This window comes from Dromiciops gliroides, chromosome 2, assembly GCF_019393635.1.
Source record: "Dromiciops gliroides isolate mDroGli1 chromosome 2, mDroGli1.pri, whole genome shotgun sequence".
Lineage (NCBI taxonomy): Eukaryota > Metazoa > Chordata > Mammalia > Microbiotheria > Microbiotheriidae > Dromiciops > Dromiciops gliroides.
Genome location: NC_057862.1, coordinates 178402180 through 178426145, shown reverse-complemented (window position 1 = coordinate 178426145; position 23966 = coordinate 178402180). Strand labels below are relative to the sequence as shown.

Sequence of the window (23966 nt, the reverse complement as noted above, 5' to 3'; positions counted from 1 at the left end):
TCTCAGGTCATAAGTGAAGGTCAGATTGCCTTCTGCTAGTAAAATGTCTCTAATTGTTAGAGGCTGTGAACACTAGTGTTTGACAAAGTACTTGTCTACATGTGTTTCCAAGGGAGGAGATTCTTGTTTAAGTTAGCGGGTAAACCAGGCCTGCATACCCTAAACTGTTCTTGGTCCTCTAAATATGGCCAGGTTAAGTAATCCAGTGGTACGTTTTCACTTGTTGCAATTCTGAAAAAAAAAAAGTACCTATTAGTTAATGAAGAGTAGCAAAAACTCATATTTGCTTTAGAGTAAACAGTTCAGAGATTAGCCTCTCTCTCCCTTTCTATATACATTTATGTATTATTAGTTACTAATTATGGCTGTAGCCCATACATAGAATTTGACAGTCAGTCCCATTTTATTTAAAAAGATACCCATTTTCCCCTTCCTTCCCCCAAAGGAGTCTGTTCAGGTCCAGGGCAGTAATTACAGCAGACATCCCTATGGCTGCTTAGCTATCCAGGAAAGAAGTACTTCTACATGTTCTTAGGTTTGGAGATAATGCCATCAGGATACCGTTGCTTGAACCTGGCAACCACATCTGGGTCAAGCAGGTGAATCCCATCAAGTTGGTTCCCAAGGGTGATCCTGGAAATAAGGAGTAACAGTGAAAAACTCAGCACAACTCTGGACTTACTAACCTTATTTTGTGTAACAGACCCTTTCTCAGAATAATGCTATTAAATACATAAAATATATTGGATTAGAAAAGGAACCAGTGATAGAGAAAGTTATCAAAATATTTAAAAACCAATATCTAATCTAATGCCTTAACTGTTACTATCAAAGGAGAATATGGTCCTTTTTTTCTTTCTTTCTTTGCTCAAGGTTCCCAGACCACTTGCTACCACAAATTTAATCTAGTTCCTATGTAGACTCCGGGCTTAGATACGGGTGCATAACTTTTGAGCTCAAAAGTTAGAAGTGCTCATAGCACACAGATGACATGCCAACATTAGTCTAGACCTCTCAATGTTGCTGTTACTAGACATTCTTTAGAAAATGGTGAATGAAATAAGTGACAGTAGTCACTCTGGGAAGAGATTAGGTTTGGGATGCATTGAACCAAATTAACTGCCCCATCTGAGCATTAAAGAAAGAATAATCTTCACAACCACAAGGGGGCAGAGTACCCCCACCAAACAAGTGGCAGCCCTAACAGAATGTGAGGCAATTCGGGCTCAGGCATTAGAATAAGAGTGGAGTAGAAGAAGCTATGCTAGTTTTCAGTCCATATTGGGGGTTAGGGGGATGCAGCAAGCTGTTATCCCAGGCTATCTTCTGGGAGCCTTACCAGTTGGGCTGTACATTATGTGGTCGTCCAAATAACTCAATCTTTCGGGTCCCAGGGGATAGCCTCTCTATCATTCCATAGATTTCATCTGGTTTGTGGCTGGTAGAGCGAACCTGAAAAACAAAAGTCATAACTGCTTTAAAATGAAAATGAACATTTTCACAATGAAATGAGATACTGAAGAGTGTGTGAGAATTCACTATAGAGAGGGAAATGCAGAATGCTTTGGGGATACAGGTACTTACCTCAGCTACAATCACTTCACAATCGAGGCCTCGGTTGAAGCCTTGAGGATTTCCCTTGACACCAACCTGCCCACCATGGAGACAGAGAATGCATTATATATGTATTTCTGAAGCTTCTGCTAGCACATTGTACCTCAACAAAAAACTAAGTTATTGTTCCATTTTCATCCTATTTAGTCAATTTCCACAGATACTTACTAAACAATGCTCCTTCCCATGGTTTAGCCAGTGGCCTGTGCGCCCTGTTCGGATGATACGTTGCAACTGATTTGTTTTCACCCAGATAATCTCATCTACTCGTTCATACCTATGGGAAATAAATGAATAAATACAGTTAGCCTTTCAAATTCTGCAAGGACAGTATCATCTACAAAGGTGAAAGGAAAAAAGGGGAACTGGAAAATGTGGGGGGATATGGAGTTATATCACAGAATTATTAAAACTCACCCCCAGAGGTTCAGACATTCTCTGCCCAGCTCCATGGCTCTAGGGAGGAAAAAAAGGAGAGTTAAATATCATCACTGCCTCTTTCCACCCCGCTGAGGAATTTAATTATAAAAATATAAAATGAGGAATGGGGTGAGTCATGGTTCAAGTAGGATAGGTTAACATCTATCATAAGCTTAATAGCACTCAGTACTTTTATGCCATAACTGTATTTTCATATCCCTAAAATTGGAATGTGCATACCTGCCTGTGACCCAGAGAAACAGAAAGCCATCATCCTGAAGCACTGGGATGTTGAGTCTCCGCATCTCATCATCTGTTAGGGTACCATATGGCAACTCCATGTGAATATCCCAGGGTGGGTCAGCCATTACCACTGCGAACTTTCCCAAGATGCTCACATCCAAGTAGCGGATGTCACAACAGATCCACTGTGTGGGAGGTAAACTGGTCATCTTCTTGCCTCCAAAAGTCAAATCCAGCTCCAATCCCTCTTTTATCCTTCTAGCCCACTGTAAAAAATTACCCTATTCCTAATAAGTAGGGTAATAACCTATTACAGCTTTGCCCTTCCTACAACTTTGGCTTTCTCTTACATAAACACTCCTAAAATTGGGCTCAGGATTTCTCTAAGCAGTGATACCTGGGGTGGGAAGAGTCGATCCACACTGGAGTCAGCACCAACACCTTGTGTGAGGGCCAGTTCCTGACTAGGGGGGTGGTCCGAGCTGCCAGGTGCCTCAGCATCTATACAGGCATCAATCTCATAGTGTACATACTTGCAAGTATCCATGTGGAAACAGGTGTTGAGGAAGGAACAGTCACCCAATGATTCATCTGTATGTTTATTGATGATTCGCCTGTGGGAGATAAAACCAAAGAATTCAGAGCTGCCCAGAAGAAAGTAAACTACCTCAGCTTCAGATTTTTTTGTTTGTTTGTTTTGGTTTGGTTTTGCAGGGCAATGGGGGTTAAGTGACTTGCCCAAGGTCACACAGCTAGTAAGTGTCAAGTGTTTGAGGCCGGATTTGAACTCAGGTACTCCTGAATCCAGGGCTGGTACTTTATCCACTGCGCCACCTAGCTGCCCCCCTCAGCTTCAGATTTTAACATGCAAATGTGGTATACTTCATGTATCAGATCTGTTCTCACAAGATTCCCACAGCCAGTCTTCCATGCTCTCATTCAAATGTCTTTATCACTAGTAGCTTTGGGGAAGGAAGAATGGCAAATAATACAGGATATGATCAAAATTGTAGAAAAGATCTGTTCTACTCCCCTTCTTCAAGTTAGCTTCTGTATCACAAAACCAGGAAGAAAACACCATCTGGTTATAGAAAAGTTTAAAAACCATTCAATCGACAGACTTTCTACAGCTTCCTGTCTTTCTCTGCCCCCTGAAGTCATACTCCGTTTTTTTTTTTTTTGCAGGGCAATGGGGGTTAAGTGACTTGCCCAGGGTCACACAGCTAGTAAGTGTCAAGTGTCTGAGGTCGGATTTGAACTCAGGTACTCCTGAATCCAGGGCCAGTGCTTTATCCACTGTGCCACCTAGCTGCCCCCATACTCCTTTTAAAGAAGTCTACATGTCAGTGGGATTTAGAAAACACCTTAATGCTTTCTTGTTTCAGGAAGGAAGATCATAAAAATGGGGCATTTTTAATCTTCCACTTCTAGCTGGGATAGGGAAGACCCTATCTTTGTATGGGGGCAGCACCTCCATAACCCAAATATTCAAATGCTAGGTGACAGGGTGAGAGAAGAATGCCAATGGCTTTGGAAAGGACTTGTGCCTCAAGGCAATAAATGCCTATTCCTAGGGAGCCACCCCACCTTTTTCCCTCTCAAAAGACCTGAAGTGTAACTTGCGGCAGGGTCGGTCGGCATCACTGGCCTTCATGCACTCCTCTTTGGTGCCATAGTCACAGAACTCTTGTACCTGGGCCCGTCCTCGTGAGCGGAACTTCTCCACAATGGACTGTTCCTTGGCTGTTGTTGTATTTAACAGCTCCAAAATCTCCTGACTCACCTATAACAAAAGAAACTGAAGACCTAAGAGGTTCTTCATGTAGGCCTTACCAGCTCCTTCACAAGCACCTCTACATATTCTTTTGGAGAGGTAAGAACAAATTGAAAAATGTATGATTTGCTATAGAGTAAAAGAACAAAGAGAACAGTTACCTAAGGCCTAGTACACACAAGCCTGACCTGTAAGGTAGTATATGGGCTCAAATTAGAATGCAAAGTTTTTGACTTCCTGGTCTAATCACTTAGGCTGTCCTTTACCCAGAAATTAAAACAAAACAAAAAAAGAATAATCCCTTTTGCCCAGTCTCATTCTCTAACTTAGGATCCACTTCCCTGGATCTTCCCCATTCCTATTCTCCCACCTAAGTACTTTGGGGGGGGGCGCTACCTGTAACACTTATCTACATATATTCTTCCCCTTAATTTTTCTCTAGGGTTTCCTATTGGCATTACTTCCATTCCTAACCTTCTTGCTCTGTTGCTCCTTGGTAGACTGTTGATTCAAGAGACTCTCAATTTCCAGGTCTACATCGGAAGCGGCATGTTTCCGGGATTTTTTGGCTGGTTCTTTGGCTGGCTCTGAGGTTGAGGAGGCCAGACCAGAGGTTGAGGAGCTGGTAAATGTAGCAGCTGTTGTGGGGTCCTGCTCTGCCCGCCGCTTCTGCCCTGTGCTGGCCCCTGCTACTTCCCCAAGGCCCTTCTTCTCCGCCACAGCCCCCATCATGGCTGAGAGCTTGGAATGGTCAGCATAGGTCACCAGGGTGGGATGGGCATCATCTTGGAGAAGGCCTCGTTTTACTTCAATCAACTCTTGTGCTGCAAACTTCTGTAGAAGGCTTTCCACCCCATCTTGTGTTGCAGGGGCATCTGGCTGGGGAGGGGCAACAAGACACTGGCTATGAGCTGAAGAAAAGGGAAAGTGGGAGATCCCAGCCCTCCGTCACATAGATGTCATTACCGGTCACATAGATGTCATTACCGTAGAGATGGCAAGGCGAATGGACACAGCATCAGTGGGCAGTGTCAGTGCCAGGTCTGAGAGGTGGTGTAATAACTTCTTCTCCAGCTCAGGGTCTGTGGCGAGCTCTGGAGTTCCTGCAGCAGTGCTGGGTTTAGGGCCACTTGAGGTGGGTGTCATGGGTACTGGACTGTCACTGCGAAAGGTTGGTGACAGCACTGCTTCTGGGTTCCGAGGATCTAAGAAAGGAAGAAGGGAAAGAGGTGTAAAGAGAAGAACATGGCAGGACTTAGAATACAACCACTGGCCACACTGTATATTTTAAACTTTTGGGGGGGGAGGGGGGGCAATGAGGGGTTAAGTGACTTGCCCAGGGTCACACAGCTAGTAAGTGTCAAATGTCTGAGGCCAAACTTGAACTCAGGTCCTCCTGAATCCAGGACCAGCGCTTTATCCACTGCGCCACCTAGCTGTACCTTAAAGTAACTCTAAACTCAGCTTCCCCAGCAATAACTTTTCCTCAAGTCAAACAGATTCTCTGACCAAGTCTATTAGATTGACTTTTCCTTCTTTTGGCTTTCATGGAACAGTCACCAAGCTTCCTAATCCTTTTCCCAGGATGGTCTTGTGAGTTCCCTACATAAGTCTTCTCCAAAACTAAAGTTAATAAACTAAGGAACAATACTTAGATGTAAATTTTTCCACTTTTTATCTTCAGGGTCATCTTTTGGTTTAGATGACAAAAGTTCCCAAAAGTTAGGGCTAGGCGACCTTCTTGAGTTAGGAAGAACACATTTTCTTAGTCTCATGTCACAGTCATAAGGGAGGACTTTCAAGCATTAGGACTTTGAAATGGCCTATTCTGCCTTCTAAATTATTATCTAATTAAAATGGAAACAAAATTTTCCTGAAGCCCACTAAATCTCTAAGAATGCTTCCCGTCTATGGGTTTGGTACTCCTCTTTTTCCACCACTTCTTCCCTATTTCTCCCCAGTATGTTATCCGGACTTAACTGGGCTGCTACTCCTTTACTCTTCACTGAATATCACATTCCTCACAGCAGATGTTCCAAACCTTTTCTCAAATGTTCCACCACCCCATCCCCCAGAAAGCTCCCAGGAAATGACTACTTCATACTTCACCAAAAACAACAAAAAACACTCCACAATTTACTGAGAGCTCCCTCTCCTTCCCATTCTATACTATGAATCACTGCAATATCACCTCCTGTTCCCTTCTTTGCTATAGTCTTAAAGGATAAGGTGGTTCTTCTCTTTACCAATGTCAACCTCCCTATCTGAGAGTGAAAGGTATCAAGGACTAATCAATGGTAGACTGCCCCTACCATCATCCTCCACTCACCCCAATGTTCAACCTCTCCTTTATCCACCGGCTCCTTCCCAGTTGCCTATAAATATGCCCAGACCTCATTCATCCTTTAAAACAAAATCTATTTACTCGAGCTTACCATTCCCTAAACTTTTGTTCTCTCATTCCTTTTCAATTTCAAACTCCTAGAAAAAGCTGCCTCAACTTTCTCACGTCCCACTCACTTCTCAGCTCCTAATAATCTGGCTTCTATCCTCACCATGAACTGAAACTGCCCTCTCCAAGTGCACCAATACTATTTATTGCTAAATCCAATAAATTTCTTAGTCCTCATGCTGCTTCTTTTTTTTTTTGCAGGGCAATGAGGGGTAAGTGACTGCCCAGGGTCACACAAATAGTAAGTGTCAAGTGTCTGAGGCCAGATTTGAACTCAGGTCCTCCTGAATCCAGGGCTGGTGCTCTATCTCTATTCATTGCACCACCTAGCCATCCCCCCTTGTCCTTCTTGATATCATTAGCATTTTCTACTGCTGACTTCCCTCTCCATGTGGATATTCTTTGCTCAGGTTTTAATGGTACTGCTTTGTTATGGTTCTCTTCTTAACTGCCTAATTCTCTCAGTCTCCTTTACAGGATCGCCCTAACTAGGTATACTTCAGGGCTGTCCTGGTTCCTCTTTTCTTCTTTCTACGTACTTTCTCTTAGTGATCTCATCAACTCCTCTTTATTCAGTTATGTTGGTGACTCTCAGATCTATATATTCAGCCCTAATCTCTCTCCCAAATTCCAGGCCTATGTTTCTAACTGCCTGCTTGACATCTCTATGTGGATGTCCCATAACCATCTCAAACTTAGTATATTTAAAACAAAACTCTTCAGCCTGAAATTTAATGCCCTCCATGACTGGCTTCCACCCACCTTTTCAGTCTTCTTTCCTGTTTGTCCCCTTTATATCTCACATACACCACAGCCAGCCCATGCCCTTTCAGTTGAACTAGCCTATTAGCTATTTCTCATCTCTGGAATGCATCCCCTCCCCCTACTTCCTAAAATCTCTATTTTTTACTCCAAATATAGCAGAGGGGCACTTCCAACAGGCTGTTCCTGATTTTCCTCCAGAGCACCATCATTATGGGAGCAGCTAGGTGGTGCAGTGGATAAAGCACTGGCCCTGGATTCAGGAGGACCTGAGTTCCAATCCAGCCTCAGACACTTGACACTTGCTAGCTGTGTAACCCTGGGCAAGTCACTTAACCCTCTTAGCCCTGCCAACAACAACAACAACAACCAAACCAAACAAACAAAAAACAAACACCATCATTCTAGTCAACTAGGTTTGCAACCAAGCAATCATCCTTATCTCTTCCTTCTCATTAACCTCCACCACACCCCCACCCCATTTAATCACCTATCCAGTCTCGTAGATACTGCCTTACCATCTTTAGTGGCTATTCTCTGTCCCTATTCCCACAAGTACCCTAAGTTGAGGCCCTCATCACTTTCCATTTGGATAACTAATAACTCCTTTTAGGGGTGGAGGTGGGGGGCAGAGCAATGAGGGTTAAGTGACTTGCTCAGGGTCACACAGCTAGTAAGTGTCAAGTGTCTGAGGCCACATTTGAACTCAGGTCCTCCTGAATCCAAGGCCGGTGCTTTATGCACTGCACCACCTAGCTGCCCCCCAACTAATAACTTCCTAATTGGTATCCCTGATATTAGCCTCTCTCAATTCTTCTTCCAAAGAGCTGCCAAGTTGATTGTCCTAAAGTAAAAGTCTGATTCTCCTTCCCTTGCTTAAGAAACTTCAGTTGCTCCCCTTTGCCTTTAAGATAAAATACAAACTCCCTTGATATTTAAAGCTCCTTTTCCCATCTGGCTCCAGTTTATCTCCCCAGCCTATCTACCCACTATTCCCCTCATGCATACTGCCTCCAGGTAAACTGGATTACCTGCTGTTCCCCATACATTCCATCCTACCTCCTGTTTCCCTGCCTTTGCACAAGCATCTTTCTCGTATCTTAAATGTTCTTATTCCTCAATTCCTCCTCTTGGAACCCCAAGCTCCCTTCAAGGCTCAGCTTAACTGTCACCTCTAAGACACCCTTCTGATTTCCCACAATTGTTAATGCCCCACCTCCCCAATCACTTTATATTTGTGTATGTGTATCTGTGAACATCCCATATACTCCAAGTAGAATTTAAGTTCCTTAAGAACAGGGATTGTTGGGGGCAGCTAAGTGGCAAAGTGGATAAAACACTGGCCCTGGATTCAGGAGGACCTGAGTTCAAATCTGGATTCTGCCACTTTGATACTAGCTGTGTGACCCTGGGCAAGTCACTTAACCCTCACTGCCCTGCAAAGAAACAAACAAAAAAACAACCAGGGATTGTCATAAGTTTACATTTTTACCCCCAGCGCCCGAGTTTATTGCCTGGCACATAGTAGGTACTTAGTAAATGCTTGTTGACTGATTGATCTAGTTCTAAACAAAATAAGTACTCTGTATAAGACTCATATGACGTGTATCTCTGTCATTTAGATCCAATCTCATTATAGTAGGATCCAAAGATCTTTTTTTTTGTCACACTAAAATCTGGACTATCACATAAAGATTACAAAATTTAAGGTTATTCAGAGATTTCTATTGTTATGGAATTAATTTTAGTGAAATTTGGAAATTTAATTGAAGAGAAACTTAGCTCAGCTATGCAAGATACTTTGCTGACAATGTTGCATCTTAAGTATGATCAACTTCTTTGTTAAACAGAATTTCATTTCCCTATTAACTGCTAAGAGCAAACAGTTGTTAATTTCCACAAAGTTTTGCTTCTGACTATAATGTCATCATGGTTTAGACCTAGTAAAACAGAACAAGGCATAAAACTGAACACCCTTTTCCTCTCTCATAAAGTATAAAAATCTAGGCTAAGAAATAGACTGTTTTTGCCTTGTACAACTGAGTCTAAACCAATGGAAGAGTTAGTCAAAAAACCAAGAAAACATTGTGATGTTTTTAAAAAATGAAGCACTGATACCCTTTGACCCAGCAATACCACTTTTGGGTCTTTTTCCCAAAGAAATTATGGAAAGGGGAAAGGGACCCACATGTACAAAAATATTTATAGCTGCTCTTTACGTGGTGGCAAGGAATTGAAGTTGAGGGGATGCCCATCAATTGGGGAATGGTTGGACAAGTTGTGGTATATGAATACAATGGAATACTATTGTGCTATAAGAAACGATGAGCAGGAGGAGTTCAGAGAAACCTGGAGGGTCTTGCGTGGGCTGATGATGAGTGAGATGAGCAGAACCAGAAGAACATTGTACACAGTATCATCAACATCGAGTGTTGATCTACTGTGATGGACTATATTCTTCTCATCAATGCAATGGTACAGAAGAGTTCCAGGGAACTCGTGATAGAAGAGGATCTCCAAATCCAAGGAAAAAAAAAAAGAACTGTGGAGTAGATGCTGAATGAACCATACTATTTCTTTTGTTTTCAGTGCTGTTGTTTTTTTCTATTTTGAGGTTTTTCATCATTGCTCTGATTTTTTCTCTTATAACAAGACTAATGCAGAAATAGGATTAATGTTATTATGTGTGTATCTATGTCTATATATCTATATCTATATCTCCTATATCAGATTACCTGCTGTCTAGGGGAGGGGGGAGGGAGGGAGAAAAATCTGAAATTGTAAAGCTTATATAAACAAAGTTGAGAACTATCTTTACATGTAATGGGAAAAAAATACTTTATTAATTTAAAAAAAAAATGAAGCACTGAGGGGGCAGCTAGGTGGTGCAGTGGATAAAGCACCGGCCCTGGATTCAGGAGTACCTGAGTTCAAATCCAGCTGCAAACACTTGACACTTACTAGCTGTGTGACCCTGGGTAAGTCACTTAACCCAAATTGCCTCACCAAAAAAAAAAAAAAAAAGAAGAAGAAGAAGCACTAAGTTATCACAATTCATGTAATCATAATAACCAATGAACTCCTTCTTCATTTCTGCCTCTTGGCATCCCTGGGTTTCCTTCAAGTTTCAGTTCAAGTACAATCTTCTACAAGAAAGTCTTTCTTGACCTGCCTTCCATCCCCACCTCCCATGCTCCCCAGCTGCTAGTGCCCTACCTTCCAAAAGTAACCTTGTATTCATTTTGTATATATTCTACATGTATATATGTTTTCTCTCCATTAGAATGTAAGCTCTTGGGGCAGCTAAGTGGCGTAGTGGATAGAGCACCGGCCCTGGAGTCAGGAGTACTTGAGTTCAAATCTGGCCTCAGACACTTAACACTTACAAGCTGTGTGACCCTGGCCAAGTCACTTAACCCCAATTGCCCCCCCCCCAAAAAAGAGTTAACATGTACACATAAACAAATATAAGACATACAAAGCAGCCACAAGGTAACCCTTAGATGGGAAGGCACTAGCAGCTAATGAGACTAGGAAAGGCTTCCTTCAAAAGGTAGAATTTGAGCTGAGTCTTGAAGGAAGTCAGGGATCACAGAGTTAAGAAAAATGTGCCTCCCCCTCTTCTTCAAAGAGGTGATGGTCTATCAATGTGGAATACTGCATAAATAGTCAAACACAATCAATGAATAAGTTGGCTGATTTTACTGACCTCACCCCTTTCCTCAGTAATATTTGTTACAAAGGAAGGCTGACAGTAAGGTTGGAGAAAAAAAGATATTCAGAAATGAAGGTGACATAAAAAACAAAAAGATATTAATAAAAACAAATGGGGCAGCTAGGTGGCGCAGTGGATAGAGCACCGGCCCTGGAGTCAGGAGTACCTGAGTTCAAATCCGGCCTTAGACACTTAACACTTTACTAGCTGTGTGACCCTGGGCAAGTCACTTAACCCCAATTGCCTCACTAAAAAAAAACAAAAAAAAAACCAAAAAAAACCCAAATGAAATTGTTGCAAGAATTCTTAAATAAAACGAATGTAATGGAATATTACTGTGCTATAAGAAATAACAAATAAAAATAAAAAGCATGGAATAAATGAACTAAATAAGGAAAACTGGGCAAAGAAAAAATACTTATGCAATGATTACAACAATGGAAATGGAAAGAATCACCACAACACAACTGAAAATGAATGTTGCAAATTACAAAGAACAAGCATGGCTCCAAAGAAGAGATATGAGAAGACAGTTTTTCCTACTTGTTTGCAGAAGTGGGGGTGAGGAGTGATACATGGTTATGGCATGTGCTGCCCGATTTTTTCAATGCATTGATCAGTTTTTGCCAATTCTCCCCCCTCCCCATCTTAAAAAAAAAATCTTTGTTATATGAGATATGGGGCAGGGGAAGGGGATGGAGGGAGACTTAGCAGATGTAAAAACAAAAGATTTCAATAAAAATGTGTTTTAAATAAAGAAACCCCTCTGTCCAAAAAAGCAAAAAACTTTCAGAAAGTTTACCTTTCTACTTGAGGTCTTTCTCAATCTAACTTGTTATATCACAATGATTTCTTAAAACTAACATTAAGCTAATAAAATGCAAATCACAGTGACCCTGAGGTTTCACCTTACACCCAGCAAAGTGGCAAAGATGACAAAAGATGGGAATACTAAATGTTAGAGGAGTTGTATAAAGACAGGCACATTAATAAATTGCTGGGGGAGCTGTGAATTAACACAACCATTCTGGAAAGTAATTTAGAATTATGCACATAATATGGCTAAAATATCCATACCCTTTGATTCAGAGAGTACACTTCTAGGCATAAATCCCAAGGAGGTCACTGAAAAAAAGAATGGCTCCATATTCACCAAAATGTTTATAACAGCACCTTTTGTGGTAGCAAAAAACTGGAAACAAAATAGTCATTGTTTGAATAATGGCTAAACAAACTGTGATACATAAATGTAATGAAATATTACTGTGTTGCCAAAAAAATAATGAATTTAATGAATACAGGAAAGCAAAGACTTACATGAATTGATGAAAAGTGAAATAAGAAAAGCCAGGAAAACAACACAACAATATAGAACCACTACAAAACAAATGAAACTTAAAGTTGTAAGCTGTGTATGATTACAAAACTTGGCCCCAAAGAAAAAAAATATAAAAAGGCAATCCCTGCTGCCATTTCTTCTTTCTTTCTCAGAAAGGAGTGTCCTGTGGCTCTTCTAGGCCATGAAACACTGTATGTAATATCACTTTTTTTTTTGACATGTTGATTGATTCTGCTAAAATTTCCCCCCTCTTCCTCCTTTAAAAAACTTTTTCCCTTTGTTTTAAGTGATGGTTCTTAAAAAAAAAAAGTGATGGTTCTTTGGGAGGGTAAGTGATACAAGAGGAAATCTATTTTAAAAAATTAAATTTGGTATATTGTGCTGATGTGATTAATGCTTCTCATCACATCAAAATGTCTAGATGATTCCACCTGTGGTGGAGGTGGAGGATTTTAAATATATCTTGAATAACTGGATCCATTACTACATTATGAACATTCTGAAATTTTCATTTGATGTCACAGGTAGGTCACATTTTATCTAGGCAATATTTTTCCTAATGTGCATTCATACTTTGAGTAGAGAACTTTCTAACATAACATTAATGTCCTTGACATTAAGTTATGCAAGAAATGGAGACCTATGTTTATTCAGGAAAATGTCTAATGTCTTGACTGAACCTATAGTATTTTCAATGTTTCTGAAATCCTTTCCTGAGTCTCTAATACAGTCATGTCACTTGGATGTAAGAAATTTTAAAATGGTATAAATGATTTTAAAATTATTAGAAACTACTGAGCTGTATATCATGAATTCAAAACTACATAGTGAGTTTTTGAGCGTCCTATCCTTATAACTTATCTAACCCCAAATCCTGTGTGGGAATAGTCTACTCAAACTGTCACAAATAATGATTCTTTAAACACTTTTCTCAAAGCTGCAGCTGTGAAACACCACCTTATTTTCCTGCCAAATATCCATTCTTTGTATGTGACTCTCATAAGAATGAAGCACAGGAATCTAAAGATTCAAAAGAGAGGAGTAACCTCTTCTGACTTTCCCATGACATCTATTATTACCAAATTCAAAACATGCAATCCCACATGTAAACTTGGCTGGATGATGGCTCTTTTAACTTAAATGAAACCCACTGAATGATCCCTTCATGTTGGCTGCTCTATTGATTGAAGATACTACCCAGTTCTTTAGAGATGTTGATTTAAGAACATTTATAAAACTATTCTAGCCACAGATATATTTTAAGCACTATCATCAGAAATTTTCTGAGATCTATCTTGCTATTACTGAAAAAAACATTAATTTTGATTTCATCTTGAATGTCAGTGAAAAAATATGCTATTAAAATAATTTCTCATATATTCTTGATACCATCAATTAAATAAATTGATTTCATTTTAGAAACAAGAATTGAGTACTTCTTTCTCCAATACCTTTTTGATTTGTATCAGTTAATGAGAATCAAAGTTGCTCTTTACAAATTAGTTATTATTTCCTAATATAAACAAGTATCCAAGAAAGAGAACCATCCCAACCAATAAATACCAAAAATTTGTTGTCAGTCTTTTCTCTTTGAAAATCTGAACAGTCATTTATTTCAGCACTATTTAACTTGATTTGTATTCTCATAGAATTCTGGATGGGGATTAGAAAGTTGTTATCTCTCCTGAGAGTTTTTCTTTGTTTGCATTCAGGACTCCAAGGAAAGAAGCCACTTATTTTCCAAAGATAGATAGACAGACAGACAGACACATACATATTCATGTAACAATTCTAAACAATCAGCTAATAATATTCCATTAACAAATTAATTTCATGCATCTAAACATCTGAGTGTCCATATATGACTCACTGGTTCAATAATTTCTACTCAACCTAATAATTACCACTTTGCCAAGATCAACTAACACAATTAAATTGTTTGTGCTTATCTTTTACACTAAGACTGACTTAAAACAGCAACAACACCGTTTTGTTGCGCTGAGGCCCAACAAAATTAGTTAAATCAGCACACCATTAGGTTCAGAACAAAAATGTAAATACTTTAAATCTAATAAGCCAGCATATATGAATCTGAAATAAATAGGTAGGCATATATGTTATTATATCTCAAGTATATAGCAGCAAAGAGGGCCTTTGTTCTAGGATAATAACAAAGCCAAAGATATTGTTTCCTATCTTTATAATGAAATGCAGAGTTTCATCAAAAGAATTATTTCAAAACACTAAGATAGTACTTAGAAAAAGCTCCCACCTCATTAATTTCATTCATAGGGGAGGCTTAAACAGTCTTCAAAAGAAATGATATCTGGGCAGGTCTAGGGCCATAATACTTTTGTTTGTGTGCTGAATTAATTTTTGTGGTAGTAGAAAGAACAAAGTATTTGCAATGAGAGGCCCTGGTTCATATCCTGGTTCTGCTATTTATCACTTTTCTGACCTTGGACAAATGATTTCACCTGCTGGGATCTTAGTTTCCTCATCTATAAAATGAAGGAGTTGGAATAGAGCTCTAAAGTCCTTTTCTTGTCTAAATTTAGGATTTTATGACCCTACCTGTTTCTCAGTATTTAGCTCTACCAAGAAAGCAAGACAATTTGTAAGACTATAAAAATATTGTTTTGAACCAACTTTATTTACTTCTTTTATAAGAAAACATCACATAGATAAATTAAAATGTATTAAAGCTTCTGATTACTTGCATGGCATTTTAATTAATAAGTTAAAATACACATACTGCAGAGGCTATGTGATTCCTGCTTTCAACAGTGTAAACTAATCCATTTGTGCTTTTTTATCCTTGTGAATTTTGTTCACATCTTCCCATAAATCCTCAGTAAGGGTCATCCCAACATGCTGGGAGTGAGGAATCTTAAGTCTTCTGACTTTATTTGAAGCATGTAGCCTAGATGTCCACTGATTATTCTGCTCTCATTATGTGACTAGCCCACCTCCTCTTCTGTTTATATATCTCTGAATATATCTTTTTCACTGTTTCTTTTGGTCAGTTCTTTGTTAGGAGCACACTGTAGCCTACTCATGACTCCACTTTGAAACAGCACTCCCTCACCGCCCCCCCCCCCCCCACCAGATTCCTCCCTCTCCATTGTCCTTTGGGTGATCTGCAGATTTAATTCTTTAGGGACTGGTACTCCATGACATACAGTCATATAAAAGGTCAGTCAACAAGCATTTAATAGTGCTTACTATGTGCCAGGCACTGTGCTAACTGGTGGGAATACAAATTCAACAATACCATGAAAAATACTGATACTAAAAAGATAGTCCATTCTTTCAGGGAAAAGCTTGGAGTCTTTAAAAGCACTGCATGATTTCTAAAAGACAATCCACCTCGCCCTCCTTCTATTTGCTTGTGGGCCAAGTTTGCTGTGCAGTCATTGTCTGTCCATGGTAAATGCACTAAGGAACTAGCTCTACAGGTTGGACAACTAACTGCAGGCATAATGGTTTTCAAACTTTCTGAGGCCTCTCTCTCCCCTTTCTCTTCTTAATCTCTGTCTCTTCTCTTCTCCCTCCCCTCTCCTGTCTATTTTATTTGTATTGATATCTTTATTTCTGTAACACCTTAATTTCTCAACATGATCCTCATTCCTTTCCTAAGAAAGCCACACCTTGTAACAAAAAGTTAAAAAGACAGAAAAGAAACAGCAGGAAAAAACTAAACCAACATATAAACTATATTTTGACAGTACATGCCATATTTCACATTCATAGTTAAAATGTCTGCAATGAAGGGAGGGAAGTGTAAATTCCTAACTATTTTCTGGAGCCAGAGCTTGATCATTATAACCATAGTATTTAGTTTCAGGTTTTGTTCTATTTATATTGTTGTAGTCATTGTGTATATTGTGCTTCACTCTGTACTCTTTCATGAGTCGTCCTATACTTCTCTGAATTCTTCATATTAATTATTTCTTATGATACATCCACATGCCACAATTTGCAAAGTCACTTCCCAATTGATCGTTATCTTCTTTGTTTCCAGTTCTTTCCTATCTACAGATTCTTTAAAAAACCAAACCAATTATTGGAACACTAGGTCAAGAATATCAAAATTAATCATGAAAAAAAGTGGGAAGGGGGGTCTATCAGTATCATATCTCAAAACAATTTTGAAAGATTTTAGAACTGTAATCAATTCAATGACAGACAATGAATCCAGCTGAATGAAGGTGAAACAAGACAGCCACCTCCTGTAAGAGAAGTGATGAACTTAAAATGCAGAGAGAAACATGTATTTTAGAGTATGGCCTTTGTGGAAATCTGTATGGCAAGGACTATGCATATTTATGATCAAGGTTTTTTTTTTTCTTTTTTTCAATGAGGGAATAGTAAGAGGGACAAATTATAAATGTGTATAAAATGTATTTATTTAAAAAATAAATATTACTAATATCTTTTTTTGCACATCTAAATTTCCCCTTTCAGAGAGTCATATCCTCAAGGTCTGACTTTGTTCATCTCTAAAATGAGTGAGTCAGACTAGATAATCTCACTCTTGTAGCTCTCTAAGGTTTATGACCCTAATAATGGTCATAGCAGCAGGTTCAATTTATGTATGCAGCATCCCACATCAACAAGGGCTGTGACATGTTAGAAAGAACAACTATAGTATATAGGGCACAACTTAGAAAATGTTGTCAAACTACTGTTCTTGTCCAGGACATTAGAGGCTTAAATTCGAAAAACGGTTTTCAGTAGCTCACTGCTCAACACAAAGGATACACAGAATGATGCTTCTGAATACATTAAAAGGCATTTGTTAAATACTTACTATGTACAAAGTACTTTGTTAAGCACTGGGGATACAAATAGAAAAAAAAAAGACAGTTGCTGTTCTCAAGGAGCTAACCTTCTTTTGGGGGAGATAGTACATATAGGAAGTTTCATCTAAGAGTCAGATGGTAATGCTTTGTTATTTCTATAGAAAAATCTCATGCTGAACCATTTGACTGCTCCAAGTACTTTTTTAATGAGAATCAGCCTTAGTTGCCAACATCATTTAATGTGTTTATCGATTTTTTGTTTTTCAGTTTTGGGGGTAATGCTCCATTTTTATTCTTGGATTGACTTTGATTAGCTGGGTATCTTGTTGGGCTTTCTCTAAATTGGTTTTACACGCCACTCTGCTTTTTTCTCTTATAAAATGATACTGCTCATAATCATTCATCATTCTCCTTCATAAGAGATTAAGGACAAATTTATATACTAACTTGTTTAGTTTTGGCAGCCATCTCTCCATTTTGTAATTTATATGTTTGCTGATGATGGTGCTTCTCTCCACTCTTTTGATTTTCTTGTGGCAATTAATTTATATTGGTTATACTTTGGGATAAAATTATGAAAGCTAATGTTGATGTCAATTCTGTTTACGTCTCATTTTAAAAGTTTCAAAAATTTGTTTAAATTATTTTAGTTGGTGCCATATCTTCACTCTGACAACAACGTGGTTTGTCTATACCCAGATAACTGACTCAGAATAACATCTAAATCAATAACGAGTTTTTTCCTATCTATTAAAAATGCAGTAAATTTCATTCTTGCCATATCCTATGCCTACCAATTCTTTTTCTGAAGTATTTGAGATCTAGAGGTGTGACTTTTCTATAGCTACAAGTCTTTGACCCCTCCAATTTCTTTCTCCTGGACTATACTTTTACATATACTTCTCTTCATCTTCACCAAGTCACTAAGTAGCAAGTTGAGTTGGAACATTTTATCAAGTTATTTGTAGAACTTCTCTACCACTTCATCCTTAGAAAAAAATGTTGGTGTGTAGGGGTCTTCTTGCAAATGCTTATCATTAGAATTGATTAAAAAAAAATTCCAACAAACTTTTATCTCCATCAAGGATAGGGGAAACACCAATCTTGGACCCTAATTCCAAAATGGAATGCCACAATTCCTGAAAAATCAAAATGGCATAGTATTCAACAGGCAATGGGGAGACACAACATGGTATTAGCAAGTATAGCACATTACCAATCATACTTTGAATGTAAGAAGTGGCTTAAAAAGACACTGTCCTGGAAAAGTGTGATGGGAAAATGGAGTGAGTCAGTCATATAATGAGAGATGGGCACTGTACCATATAAGGAACAATGAATATGAAGAATTCAAAGAAATATGAAAAGGCCAATTCAACAAATATTTATCAACATTCAATATGTATAAGGCACCAGGCTACATGTTGCGAATACAAAGACAAAAAGGGCTTCCTCTCCAGTTTGGGGATAAAATATGCACACACAATAAGTAAATAGAAGATATAAACAGAGTGTGTGTTGGGGAGAGAGAGAATATGAAAGGCCTCATGTAGGAGATAGTACATAGAACAGTTTGTAAGCTAGTTTGTTTGGAATGAAGAGTATATGCAGAGGAACAATAGTAAATATGTCTGGAAAGGAAGGTAGGAGCTATTTTGTAAAAGGCTTTAAATGCCTGGCTGGGAAATTTATGTTTTAATGATTAAGGATCTTTATTGAGGATTTTTGGCCAGGGGACTGATAAGATCTGATATCTGTTTTGGATTTATCAATTTGGTAGCTATATGGAGTATGGAGAGACTGGAAACAGGAAACTAAATAGCAAGCTGTATTAGTCCAAGTGAAAAGTGATGGGGGCCTGAACTATGGCGGTCATTGTTGTTCATCCTTCATTTCTGAAGATGACCAATGACATCACAGGTGATATCCCGACTTGTGAGTGAACTGGATTTAAGTGAGGCAGAGTTGCACAAAGTCATTAGACTCACTCTTTCCTCCTGAGTCATCAAAGTCCAGTGCAGAGAAAAGGATTAATAAGAGATGTTATGGCAGGAAAATCAACAAAACTTGGTAACTGATTGGAGATGGACACTGAGGAAGAATAAAGCATCAGAGATGACCCCAAGGTTTCAAACCTGGATAACTGGAAATTTAGTGATTCTTCATCAGAAATAGTAAAGTTTGAAGGAGGGGTAGTTAATTAGAAAAAAAAAACCCAATAAATTCCCTTCTGACCATACTGAGTTTGAGATGCTCACAGGGCTTCCAGGAAGAGATGTTCAACAGACACTTGATAATGTGGGGCTGTAGTTTAGGAGAGAGTTTCGGACTGGATAAATAGATCTATATGAAAAGATGCGGAACAAAGACAGCCAAACCAAAGGAAGAACATAAACAATTCCTACAACAACAACATTAATGGGAAACAAAACTCAGATAAAAAACAGATGAGGCAGCTAGGTGGTGCAGTGGATAAAGCACTGGACCTGGATTCAGGAAGACCTGAGTTCAAATCCGACCTCAGACACTTGAGACTTACTAGCTGTGTGACCCTGGGCATGTCACTTAACCCTCATTGCCCCACCCCCCAAAAATTGATAATGGTGGAACTATTTTATTAAAGTTAGTGGCTCCAATGACTCCTACTTACCTTCAGGATCAAATATAAAATCCTATTTGGCTTTTTAAATCCTTCATAACCTAACCCCTTCCTACTTTTCCAATCTTCTTAGTTTTACTCCCCTCCACACTGACACTGGGCTCCTTGACATTCCTCAAACAAGACACCCCATCTTTGACTCTGTATATTCTCTTTTTCTTTAAAATTTAAAGTTTTATGGATGTATTTTGTTTTCATGTTACCTGAATTTACAGATTATTCCCACTTTGTGAGAGATGTCTTGGAAAAAGTAAAACAATTAAGTAAAACCAATAATGTGGTGAGTGGCCTTATCTGAGAGTTCATGAAACATTTCACTTTTGTAGGATCCTAGTACCTTTCCATTATTTTTTTTCCTCCCTCTCCCCTATTTGCCCCATTGAGGGGGAGGGAGTGGGGAAGAGAAGAAATTTCTTGTAAAAAATATGCATAGATATTTTTACTGGCTGCCCATCATGCCCGGAATTCTCTCCCTTTTTGATCTCTGGTTTCTGGCTTCCCAGCTAAAATCCCATCTTCTACAAGAAGCCTTTTCCAATCCCCCTTAATGCTAGTGCTTCCCTCTAATCCCCAATTTATATTGTACATATCTTGTTCTTAGGGAGTCATTTATTTACATGTCTCCCTCAAGAGGTTCTGAGCTCCTTGAGGGCAGAAGACTGTCTGTATGGTTTTTTGGTTTTGTTTTGTTTTTTGGCAGGGCAAAGAGGGTTAAGTAACTTGTCCAGGGTCACACAGCTAGTAAGTGTCAAGTGTCTGAGGCCGGATTTGAACTCAGGTCCTTCTGAATCCAGAGCTGGTGCTTTATCCACTGCACCACCTAGCTGCCCCTATAAGTTTGTTTTCTTTTAAACTTTGTATCTCCAGCTCTTAGCAAGGTACCGGGCAGTAGGTTCTTCAAAAATACTTGCTGACTAACCAACAAAACATTCATTTTTTTCTTTTCTTTTAATAAACATTAAACTACTATTGTGAGGTTTTATGTACTATCAATGTAGTATGGTGGAGAAAGAGTTATATTTGGAGCCAGAGGACCTCAGTTTGAATTCCAGGTCTGCTCCTTACTAGTGGTGTGTACCCATGAGCAAGGTAGTTCACATCTTTTGCCCTCAGTAAAATGAAGAGGATGCCTCTGAATTCTTTCCAACTCTAAATCTATGAGTCTATTAGTCAAACATCACTTTTTCATACTGTTTTCTGGGATTAAACACTGTAAGACTAAACTGTGAATGTGGATTTGTATATGATGAAATAAAACATCAATAAAAGAGTTTAAATATTAGAGAGAATGAGAGACAAACAGATAGCATGTGTACTACATCCATGAAATGTTATAAATGAAGGCCTCCAACCCACTAAGCTGGGAGGACATGGACAAAATCACAGGATAATAATAGCATTTATATAGGAATATCTTCACAAGGTAGGAGCTGTTATTATTATTGTTATCAAATTTCAAAGATGAGAAAACTGAAGCTTAAAGACTTGCCTAGCTAGTAAATGTCTTAGGAAAGTGAAGATTTTAGAGATGAAACGACTTGTTTAGGATCACACAACTAGTAAATTGTAGTATCAGGATTCAAACCCATGCATATTGGACTTCAAGAACAGCACCCCAGGGGGGCAACTAGGTGGCCAAGTGGATAGAGCACCAGCCCTGGAGTCAGGAGGACCAGAGTTCAAATCCGGCCTTAGACACTGGACACTTACTACCTGTGTGACCCTGGGCAAGTTACTTAACCCCAATTGCCTCACAAAAAAAAAAAAAAAAGACAAGCACCCCAACTACAACATAACACTGCCCTTCCTGGTAGTGTTACCTACATTTTTTTTTTAATGGCAATGAGGGTTAAGTGACTTGCCCAGGGTCACGCAGCTAATAAGTGTTAAGTGTCTGAGGTCGGATTTGAACTCAGGTACTCCTGAATCCAAGGCTGGTGCTTTATCCACTGCACCACCTAGCTGCCCCATGTTACCTACATTTAAACATGAAGAAACTGATGCCATGGAGAAGTTAAATGACCTACCTGGGGTCCACAGGTAGCAAGTATCTGATAGTATGATGGTATCTGAACTCATGTTGCCCAGATTCTATTCCAGTATTCTAGCACTTAGCCAAGCTGATCAATACATATTATACATGTACATAACATACATTTATACTCTGTGAACTCATTTACACACACACACACACACACACACACACGACTGAAAGAATGTTGCTTGGACATATAGGTATATATGACATTTCTAATGATCTTTAAAATTTTGCAAAACACAAACTATTTCATTTGAGTCCCACAAAAGGCATTATTAACTTCATTTTATAGATTATGAAACTGAAGCCTGGAGAGATTAAGGGTCGTACAGCTTCTAAGTGTCAGAAGTAGAATTTGAACCCAGGTATTCTGACTTTAAGTCTAGCACTCTAAACACTAAGCCATGCAGTTTCTCAGTTATTGTCAAAAATTACTTTGTGGGGCAGCTAGGTGGAGCAGTGGATAAAGCACCAGCCCTGAATTCAGGAGGACCTAAGTTCAAATCTGGCCTCAGACACTTAACACTTACTAGCTGTGTGACCCTGGGCAAGTCACTTAACCCTCATTGCCCCGCAAAAAAACAAGACAAAACCCCAAAAATGACTATTTGTATCAGTAAATATAAAGTAGAACAATCAAAAACAAAATCAAAACCATGTATACACAATACGAAGAAAAGGGAAAGGGGGAAAAGGGAGAAGAGGAGAAAGGAATAACCTATGTGCCAGGCACTATGCTAAGCACAGCATTTGAATAGGCGATGTTATTATCCTTATTCTACAGTGGAGGAAACTGAGGCAAATAGAAGTTTAGTGAGTTGCCCAGGGTCACACAACTAGTAAATATCTGAGGCCAGATTTGAACTTAAGTCTTCATGATTTGAATTCGGCATTCTACCCAGCCACCAAACTACCTAAGAAAATGGCCCAGAGTCGTAACTGATGAAAGCTAAATAGGAATAAACAATGTCCAGTTCTACAAGTGCTTTTTACATTAATCAATCCATGGACCACCTCACTGGGACCACACATTCCTTATATTTCCTAACCTACCCCTCTTTTTCCAACCCCGACAAGACACAGACACACTTCTTTTCCTTGGAAATAGTATCTTCCTTTCACCTATATGACAGTGTATCATTCTACAAAGCATAAACAAAGATAGAGAGACAATGAGATTGGAGTTAGATTTTACTGGTGTTGGATCTTTAAAAATTAGGTTGAAATCCATACGATATAGTTGTAGGGGAGGTGAACTTTCAAGGGGTCTAGAGCAAACCATCTACCTTCTGGAATGTGTACGGAGAAGACAACCACCAAGATATGAAAGGACTGAAAAACACGACAGAGGAGTTTCAACTGGGGGACAAGGTTATTTAATTTGGAAAAAAAGATTCAATGACTGGGGAGTGGAGGGGGGCGTGTTGCGGCATGACTGTCTTTATTTAGCTGAACGGTTGTCACTTGGTGGGGAGTTTAGAGAGATCTCTAATCTCTCTTAATTAGAGATTAATTGGACTCCTTGGTTTGAGACAGCAGAGCCAAGAGCAACGAGTAGAAGGTGCAGGAGCATTTTTCAGCTTGATGTTAAGAAAAATTTCCTAATAATTAGAGCTGTTGAAAAGTGCAATAAGGTAGCTTGATAGGTAATGGGTTCCCCATCCCCTGAACTCTTTAAAAGGAGAGTCTAGGACCCCACCAGCTCAATGCTTATGTGACACACACTGTAGGGAAACCGAAGAGGCCAGAGGCGATCCCAGGAGAGCAGTTATGGGCGGGATGTCAAGCCTCCACCCCTCTCTGCCCCTTCCTCCTCAGCCCCGCCCGTCCTGCGACGCTCAGCTCAGGATAGTCAGCCGCGTCTTTCCCCTTCCGCGCCCGCGCCCGCGCCCGCTCCTCACCGAGGTGCCCCGAGTCCTGCTTCCGCCGCCGCTGCAGCCTCTCCCGCAGCGAGTCCAGCTGCTTCTTGTGGGCCTGGATAGAGCTCCATGTGTCGGACATCTTTGCCTCCCCACGTCCCGGGGTAAGGAGCGGCGAAGCTCCAGCAGCCCCAGCACCTCCTCCCGGCCAGGGCCACAGACACCAGGAGGGAGGTGCACAAACTTCACATGGACACTTGGTACCAAACAGGAAGAGGCTCGGTGT

At 39.6% G+C, this 23966-nt stretch overlaps 1 protein-coding gene across 2 annotated transcripts; it reads right to left on the bottom strand.

Moving 5' to 3' along the window:
• Positions 1-86: 86 nt before the first annotated feature.
• Positions 87-23957, bottom strand: METTL3 (methyltransferase 3, N6-adenosine-methyltransferase complex catalytic subunit). Of its 2 annotated transcripts, XM_043990020.1 has the most exons (12): positions 23723-23957; positions 5039-5256; positions 4526-4930; positions 3885-4060; positions 2675-2891; positions 2275-2462; positions 2032-2070; positions 1783-1891; positions 1585-1650; positions 1340-1452; positions 562-633; positions 87-231 (listed from the first exon to the last, which is right to left on the bottom strand). In XM_043990020.1, exons 1-12 carry the CDS (start codon positions 23820-23822, stop codon positions 96-98), a joined length of 1839 nt encoding a protein of 612 aa, XP_043845955.1. In that variant the 5' UTR covers positions 23823-23957; the 3' UTR covers positions 87-95. The 2 variants fall into 2 exon arrangements, with proteins under 2 accessions (XP_043845955.1, XP_043845956.1); XM_043990021.1 differs by lacking the exon at positions 87-231 and having other exon boundaries at positions 367-633.
• Between the last annotated feature and the right edge of the window lie 9 nt (positions 23958-23966).

What these genes read in the sequence shown, in the direction of transcription:
- METTL3 (XM_043990020.1), bottom strand. Translation starts at nt 23,822, where the DNA reads ATGTCCGACACATGGAGCTCTATCCAGGCCCACAAGAAGCAGCTGGAC. An exon ending in GAATGTCTGAACCTCTGGGG is followed by an intron (nt 1,892 to 2,031) that starts GTGAGTTTTAAT and finishes TATTTCCCATAG; the next exon opens with GTATGAACGAGTAGATGAGA. An exon ending in GTGAAGTGATTGTAGCTGAG is followed by an intron (nt 1,453 to 1,584) that starts GTAAGTACCTGT and finishes TTTGTTTTTCAG; the next exon opens with GTTCGCTCTACCAGCCACAA.